We start from the raw sequence: 9310 nt of genomic DNA, 5'->3' as shown, positions 1-9310 counted from the left end.
CCAAGCCTTAGGTTTAGTATGTTTTCAATTGCTTAACCTGATGCAAGGAGTGGTTTCTTTATAAACCATCATCATCGTCCTCTCTTAACCCTATCTAGGCCAGGGGGGCCTAGGAGGCCCCCCTCAACAATTCGCGCAATATTTTCACGGCGCAATTTTTTTTTACTGCGCTGCTTGCTGACTTTTTACTTTCAAGTCTTGCACATCTTTTGAGACCAAATATGCGACGCCCAGGTATGTGGTTCCGAAATTACGCAACATTTTGTACCGTACGTGCATGTCAGACCCAAAATTGCTTAAAAACATGATTTCTTGTACAAAGTCAGTGCAAATTGTGTTTTCAAACAAAAATCATTAATTTTGCTAGTCTAAATACAGAGCTGCCAACCTCTGGGAATGAAAAACTATTCTGTGATAAAAAAACTATTTTTCCCCAAAAAAGTGTATTTCATAATAAAATGCTTGGCGCACTCGCTCATCACGGCGCTCCAGCTGCATGCAAGCTAAAATGCGCACTGCTCTTGCAGATTTAAAAACAACAACATTAAAACGTGTATATCTTCACCCTGGTTTTAACAAAATGATTGAAAAAAAAACAAGTTACCTGAAATTACATTGATGTAATAACCATATTTGTGTACGTTTTATGAAATAGAGACATATAGAGATTATTTTTCTCAATAAATTACGGTTTAGTAAAAAAAACGTATTTTTCAAAGAAAAAACGTACTGCCAAATTTTGGTTGCAAAAACTTACTAAATACGGCTAAAACATACTGGTTGGCAGGTCTGAAAATAGATTATTTTCATGCTTTTTATGATCTGAAAAGAGTCCCCGACAAATTTCGTCGTAAAAACAATGAAAAACAATTCAGGTCCAAAAAACAAATATATACATGAGAAATTGCAAAGAAATTGATCTGATATTGCAATTGTTTTCAAGTTCATTTGCTAAGAACACCTCAAAGAGTTTCTACACCAAAAATTAGAATATATGGAGCTTTATTCAGGGAATCAGAGGAAAAAGTATGATTTTGCATACTTTTTATGCATCAATTAGCATAATTAATAGCAATTTGCATGAAATAAATTAAAGAATTTCGTAGATCATGTCCCAGGCAACCTGCGTGCCAATTTTGGGGCGATCCACGACCGAGATCTCAAGGGGGGGGGGGGGGGGGGGTCTGGGAGGCCCCCCCCCCCCCCCCCCCGGCCATATGATCCCCATAATACCCTGGCGTAGATAGGGTTAACTGGCGAGGGGGGGGGGGGCATCATCTCACACATAATTTAAATCGATTTTGCCCCACCCTACCTTCCTGCAACATGTCATCTTCATTTTGCACCATTCGTTTCTAGATTTCAACTGCAACTCATCTTCCATTCTCAACACATTCATCACTTTGATACACTTCCCTCTACCATTTCCACAAGTTTCTTTCAACTGCCCCCACCCCCACAAATTTCACTTATGTCTTTTCATTCATTCATTCTTTTCTCAACTGTGCCATACATACAAATGGGACCTGCAACTCAAACTTCACAGCTTGGCGATTGATCATAGAGTTGATTTGTTAGCTCGATTGCACATAATTACAGAGCAGTGTTATCATGCATACAAATCTGCCCCAAGATAAGTGCTAGGCTTTGAGTTGAAAGGTCCCCTTTTAGTCAGAGATTCCTCAGTTATCATGGGAAGTGGATTATATCGAGAATTAGAGAAAAGAACTTGAAGTATGTAATGTTATAGTCACACCAACAGGACCTACTCCAAGTTGACTGATGGCCCGTCATTGGAAATAACATAATAGTTTTTGGTCGTTCTGGGCTCCGTAACACAAAGCATAACGATTGATCGTACGCTTGATTTTACAATTGATTGTACATTGTAGTCAATGCAATCAATCGTGAAAATTTGTTCTACGATCATTGCTAAGCTTTGTGTAACGGGCTCCAGGGTCCCGTAACACAAAGGTTAGCGATTGATCGTGCGCTTGATTTTTATGACTGATTGTACATTGTAGTCAATGCAATCAATTGTGAAAATTTGTTCTACGATCAATTGCTAAGCTTTGTGTAACGGGCTCCAGGGTCCCGTAACACAAAGGTTAGCGATTGATCGTACGCTTGATTTTTACAATTGATTGTACATTGTAGTCAGTGCAATCAATCGTGAAAATTTGTTCTACGATCAATCCCTAACCTTTGTGTAACAAACTCCAGGGGCACGTAACACAAAGGTTAGCTATTGATCGTAGAACATTTCTACGATTGATTCCATTGACTACAATGTAAAACAATCGTAAAATCCAGTGTACGATCAATCGCTAACCTTTGTGTTACGGGACCCAGGAGTCAGTTTTGCCAGAGTGACTGTGGCTTTCAATTGATCTTATCTTTGAGGCAGGGAGTGGATGTCCATGAAAAGCAGAGCTGCCAACCTAAATAAGAATATTTCAGTATTTTCAAAGCTGAAAATCAGTATTTTCAAAGAAATACTATAGGACATCACATAAAAATGAAACTTTAGGAATCAGTATTTTACATGAAACCATCAGTATTATTTTCACTTTTCAGTACTAAATACTGAAAATCAGTACGACTTGGCAGCTCTGGGGCCCGTTGCAGAAAGAGTTGCAATCAAACGCAACTCTAAAAATCACGCGCAACTTTATTTTCAACCAATCAACAGCGCGCATTTTGGACTTGCAATTGATTTTTTGACTTGCGTTTAAACGCAACTCTTTCTGCAACGGGCCCCTGGAAAAGACATTCCTTGAATTGAAATGTCAGCCAGGGAAAGCAAGATGGTGACATTAACATGTAAGTAAAATCTCCAAAACATAATAGGAGGCCCCAAGCTGAGGAGTCTCTGACTTCTAACATTTGAAATAAATTTTATCTGACAAAAAGAAAACAAGTTGGAGACATATGTTTTGCTTCAACCTGATGTATTTGGGGATACCTTCATCAACAATCCATGGACAACAAAGATTTGATATGAACAGTTTATTGTATTCCTTGGAGAGCTGACGAGCACTTGACAAACGACGTCCTGTTTACTTGAAGCAGGTGCTGGGTCTGCGGGTGGTGAAGAGGGGCTTGTTGGGTCGCTGTGTGCGATGAGGAAGTGGGAAGGTGATCTTGGAGTTCTGTGATAAGCAAAAGATACAGAGAAAATATATAATTTATTATGAATATGCCAATAACTGCGTGGAGGGATGCCATAAACAAGTCTCATAAGATCAAATTCAATTCAATTCATTTGGCAAAATATAACAAATTAATGAGGATTGTGCGCTTATGTTAAGACTGGTATTGAAAGTGAAAAAAAGCAATCTGTACAGAATATCTACTTTTTCACACTACCCCTACCCACTCATCACTCGCACATGTAAAGACCCATTACTTCCATGTTTAAAAAAAATTAATAAATTTTTTATACGTATGTGTCCACTTTCATTTCTCAATTGCTTTATGAGAGAGAAAAAGAAACTACTATAACAAATATGCAATGGTTTGAATGTCATATTAATGCTTGCGGTTCGGTAGGTCATCAACAAAATTACAATAATCAGGAATACAATTTGAAGTTCAGTGAAACCTGCCTATGACTTCTCAAGCTGAAGACGGATTCCTTAAAACCTTAACACCATGTAAATGATTTTTACCAACATGTTTGCTCTCAGCCATCTGAATTTGAAGTGAGATGCAAGTATTCTAGTACCTTTTAACATTTTCCAATGAAAATCAATGACAAAGTGCTTCAGACAATGTTCCCTAGAATGTCACCTAAGCAGGGGAGTATTTCATGAAAAGTTCTGTCAGTGGTTTTCAATGACGAATTTGCCTTCAGCCAATCAGATACAAGGATATCCAGCAGCTTTTAACGGTTGTCAGTGAGAAAATCATCATTTGTTTCATGTAATGCTCCCCAGGTTTGCCTGGAGCCTATGGTATCAAACTTACCAGGAACTGCTTGATGTGGGGCCTCCTGCACTTGGATGCTGGGATTTCTTCCACTCGAATGATCTGGATAGAATGGGCACGGGCACGATGCCTTGCTCCCATGTCACGGTCTGTCAAAATAGCGAGTTCGTTATATGACTTTTAGGAATAACTGAAAGCTGAACTCAAGTAGTTGCAATGATTGAAATGAAATCAGCAATCAAAATCAACCATTGTTACCATATCATTTACTATATCTAGATCAGGCATTTAATGATGTCAACCGAACATGAAATACAGGTTGAATACAGAGCATGCTGAAAATCACAACGCAGAAAGGCAAACATGGGCATGTACATTATCTCTCATTAATTGGGAAAAGACCTCTCTACTGACAGAACACCATGCTTATTTTGCTAATTACTGAGCAATTACAATCTTTATTTTACCATTCATAAATCGCACATGATTTTCATTCACTTTTCTGCTCATTTTATTGGATTCTGCGTTGATTCAATTTTGTAATACCAGAATTAGAATTATTTCAGTGATTTTGTTATATTACCGAAGTTGCACAAGGCAAGGAAATTTCTTTTTTCTCAAATTAATGTCAGCATATTTTACTTTGCCCCCAATCTACAATCATTACCTAAAAAAAAAAATCGTAAATAATACATTGTTTCCAAATCACAGACAAGTTGCACTTTTGGAAAAAAAGGAAAGATTCCCTTCAAAGCTACAGGCTTATAAAGCAAGGTTAATTCTTTCAAAGGCATTGAGTTTGTTCCTTTTCTCCATGTAATGTACAAGAATAACTTACAGCATTGAGTGACAGCTGCAGCAGTGGTCAGGTCACGGTACTCCCTGTACATGTTGTGGGTTCCACTCCTGGAGTCATAACGGAGCCACACACCAAAGTTCTTGATCTTCTGGGGCTTCTTCTCAAAGATCTGCAAAGAAATATATAATTTTTCATCAGGTGCCAGGTTAATTTGCTTGCCGTTCAGGGCGTGTAGGAGGATCATAACACATTTTAAGGACTTGAATAACTTCACAATGGCTGGATTTAGTAAGATGGTGAAAAATTGAATGTCTTCAAAACCACCACATCAATCAAAATCGCTAATTGACAATGATAGTTGTTCAGTATAGATTTGTACTCTGAATCATTTTCTATTAGTGTTGAAATTAAGCATATATCTCATTTCAAAATATTTATTGATTTCCACAAAAGGGATGTATCTATCTATATATATATATATATATATATATATATATTTTTTTTTTTTTTTGGGGGGGGGGTATAAAAAAGCTATTTTCGTACCTTCCTGCAGCTGCAGATCTCTCCACGAGACTTCTTCATCTTTCGGAGCCTGTTACCAAAGTACCAGAAACGGGACTTAGCGGTGACTTCATCTGGGGCAAAGATTCGCATCTTGAAGAGGGGTGGTAAGGGCTGCCTCTCGGTGGGCATCTCCCGGCCCACCACCAGGAACTCTGTCAGCTGAGGGGAGTAAACAAAGGAAAAATGAATATTAATCATATTGTGCCTGATTACATAGAAATCTCTATGGATGCTAAGACAAATTAAGTTAATCGTAGTAGGTGTTTATTAGCTATCTGTAATTATGAGCGACTTTTGGGATCTAAACAATGATGGAAATTGGGGTATACTATAACAGTTACCACAAGGGTGGGTCAAGAGTTGTACTGTATAAAGTTATTCATAACTTTATGAAACAGCCGTAGGTTTACTTTTAATAAAAAGTTAACTGGTAAATTAAGTTCTTTTAATTTGCTCCTGTTACAATTATTTTATCTATTGAATTGAATTTTTTTTTTTTGGTACTTTTCCAATAATTTATTTTAATAGATTTAATTTTAATTTATATTTGTTTCTTTATTCATTCATTTGGATCTAGATTTGTTTATAACTTTAATTTGTTCTTTCAATTTACATTAGTGTCAGTCCCTAGGCTATGAAAATTTCAAGGGCACTTTTTAAAAATCTTTGAGGGCATTTGGAGCAAATTCTCGCTACCCCAAATAGCGATTTCGCCGAGATCCGGGAAAATCCCTGTAACGTGCATTGCATTATGGGATAGCTTTTTCGGTATTACAACTTCCTGTTCGGAAGTCCAATGCACTGTTTTGCCATTCAGATCAACAGTGCCGTCATGCACAACAACACAACGTCGCTTTCGCTCGGAAAGTTCGTGATCACAACCCTCTCTTTCACGATACAGTTTAACAGTTTTACAGCCTTTTCTGCTAAAGTCAGTAATTCTGCCCGACGCTTTCCATTGCACGGTATTCATCTGTCAGTTAAGATTTTTTTTAAGTTCCGAAACTGATTTTTATCCATTTTGTGGTCGACGAAAAATTGAACGAAATGAATGCTGTATATATTTAGCGTCTAGTTGAATACGATCATGATGTCAGGCCGGTCGCTAAATGCACAATTTTAAGATATTCATTATTTGTTTGATTTTTTTATAACCAAATAAACACATGAATAAAAATTATTTTCACGTGAAATATATTTTTTATTTTTATTTATAATTCAAATGGAATCAAAACTGACCAAATGTAATAAAAAGTATTATACTCTGTACATATTACGCTGATTGGCATCGATTTCAGCGTGGTGGAAAACTCAGTATCGCGAACCTCGCGCGAGCATGACTCTAAACCGGAAGTGGTGATGACGACCCGACGGAGTGAAAATTATCTCGTCTCGCGCATTATGAGATTTTTGTTCCTATTTGGGGTAGCGAGAATTAGGGAGAGTTGAAATTAGCCCTGAGCCCTCTTCACTGTGGCAAATTGTAAAGAACGGATAGTGATGCGTTCCACGCTAGCGGGCGTGTAAATTTTGCTTATTATATGACGTCATCCAGCCACTGCCGAGATCTAATTTATGAATGAAAATATAGTAAGCATGCGCAGTGCAAGCCTTCCATTGCCCCACACAGTATTCCACCAAAACAAGTGTGCAATTCTCTATCACTTCGTGCCAAAATCGACCTTGAATTTCACTTTCCTATATTTTATATGAATTATGAAAGGTATTCTCGGAGGATCTATTTTCTCACCGATAACGCACAGGTAAACGAATTTCGATTACTTCTTGCTTTTCCGTCAAAATCTTACAAATAAAGCGTCGATATGGCATCATGTTCGTTGGAGTTTGTAGAGTCTATCGCAACATGCACAAAGTCAATTGATTTTCGGAGCGTTGCATGAATATGCATGAAATTGCGGAGTCTCAATAATTTTTGATCGATACTGGAGCGATCCGATCACGAACCAAGATCATTTCCCGCGTAGACAATGTGACCGGATATCGTTATCGATACTTTCGCACGCAGTCCGAAGGAATTATTTTGGCGACCACGTAGTCATGACGTCACCTGCGCAATTGACCAATCAGCGGTCTCCGATTCGCTGAACGGAGATGGTCTATCCGTTGTACACAGTCTATGGACAATTTACCACTGTGCTCTTCCCCCTGCATCAAACCTGTTTTGCAACCAGTCACTGTCACATTGAGCAAGTTTCTCAATAATTAATTTTTTTAAGCCTGGGGTTCCCCTGGCGGTTACACTTCGTAATTCCAAAGGTTCTTTATTCCGAAGGTTCGTAATTCCGATACACGTAAATTGCCTATACCTCGATGCTCGTTAATCCGAAAACGTAAAAGGGTTCGTTAATCCGAACATTTGTGGCGTTATTCCGAAGGTTCGACAATGCGAAAACGAAATAAGGTTCGATGTTCCGAAGGTTCGTTAATCCGAAAACGAAATAAGGTTCGTTGTTCCGAAGGTTCGTTAATCCGAAAACGAAATAAGGTTCGTTGTTCCGAAGGTTCGTTAATCCGAAAACGAAATAAGGTTCGTTGTTCCGAAGGTTCGTTAGTCTGAAAACGAAATAAGGTTCTATATCATTTCGTTTTCGGACTAACGAACCTTCGGAATTACGAAACTCATTTCGTTTTCGGATTAACGAACCTTCGGAATTATGAACCTCACTTCTTATCCAGACTAACGAACCTTCGGAATTACGAATCTCATTTCGTTTTCGGACTAACGAACCTTCGGAATTACGAACCTCATTTCGTTTTCGGACTAACAAACCTTCGGAATTATGAACCTTCGGAAATACGAACCTTCGGAATAATGAACCTTCGGAATATCCGAACCTTCGGAATAACGAAGCTTCGGAATTACGAATGTGTGCGCCCCTGGCATGCATGATGGCAAATTCATAACAAAAAGGATCGTGTCTCAAACATATTATGAATATGAGCAATCTCTCAACACATATCGTCAACAAGTCATCCTCCTGCGCCTGCGCATCCCCCCCCCCCCCCCCCCCCCCCCCCCCCCGTCACCTGATGCCAGTCATCCAGATTATTATATAGTCCAGGTCAGTCATGCCAGTACAATTAAAAAACTGAATCACATCTGTAACATCCACAACTCATTCAAAATCCCAAAGAAAAAGAGAGAACACAATATCATCCATGATGACCATGACATGTTCCACACACACCACAGCCCAGGCACAGCTCAGTGCAGTGCACACAGCAGAGCAACATGCCATTACCAGTGGCACTGCACTAGTAGCAGTGCGGTTCTGCTGTGTCCGTCGATTGTTTCGAACCCCATAATAGATATCTCAATTTCTCCTCTAGTATTTATGAAATGTTAATAGAATCAATATCATATTATAAATTAATTATTATCTAATCACATTTATTTTACAATGATTATATTCGGGGACTGGGGAGGGTAAAATAAGCCACTTTCTAACCTGTCCTCTGAATTTCATTTCGTGTACAACCCACGAGGAAAAGGACGAAAAGGCCGAGGAGTGACAGAAAATACAGATATGGTCAATAATCAAAAGAAACGGTCATTATTTTTTGCTCAATTTACATGTATGTGTATATTTCAAAGTCAGTAAAATATTCAAAATATTAAAATTGTTTTATTAAAAATAAAAAAAGATATATATACAAGGTAAAATACAAAATGTATGAATTTTGATATGATATCTTTAAATTGGTAAATTGACGATGATTGAAGTTGTACGATCAATATTCTTCGGGGAGCATAACAGTGGACAGTGCCAATTTACAACCAGGTTTAATTTTAATGATTTGAATTTATAAGCCAATCTTGAAAACACCCCCCCCCCCCCTTTATGGAACAGTTGAGAAAGAACATTGCTTTTGATTGCAGTAGTTAATTTCTTATAAACCCTTTTTATGTAAAGCATTATAACCCGGGTTCTTAATAATTTTTCAATGAGGTCCATGAAAAGTGTTAAAACAAGGACTTTTTGGTTGAAATGAATT

At 38.0% G+C, this 9310-nt stretch overlaps 1 protein-coding gene across 1 annotated transcript; it reads right to left on the bottom strand.

The window, feature by feature from the left end:
• Nucleotides 1–2934: 2934 nt before the first annotated feature.
• On the bottom strand, nucleotides 2935–8829 carry LOC129257905 (large ribosomal subunit protein eL20-like). The gene is made up of 5 exons (XM_054896339.2): nucleotides 8764–8829; nucleotides 5273–5452; nucleotides 4769–4898; nucleotides 3970–4079; nucleotides 2935–3152 (listed from the first exon to the last, which is right to left on the bottom strand). Exons 1-5 carry the CDS (start codon nucleotides 8779–8781, stop codon nucleotides 3060–3062), a joined length of 531 nt encoding a protein of 176 aa, XP_054752314.1. The 5' UTR covers nucleotides 8782–8829; the 3' UTR covers nucleotides 2935–3059.
• Between the last annotated feature and the right edge of the window lie 481 nt (nucleotides 8830–9310).

Source organism: Lytechinus pictus, chromosome 3 (assembly GCF_037042905.1).
Source record: "Lytechinus pictus isolate F3 Inbred chromosome 3, Lp3.0, whole genome shotgun sequence".
In the NCBI taxonomy this organism is placed as follows: Eukaryota; Metazoa; Echinodermata; class Echinoidea; order Temnopleuroida; family Toxopneustidae; genus Lytechinus; species Lytechinus pictus.
This window is presented reverse-complemented; position numbering and strand designations above follow the sequence as displayed.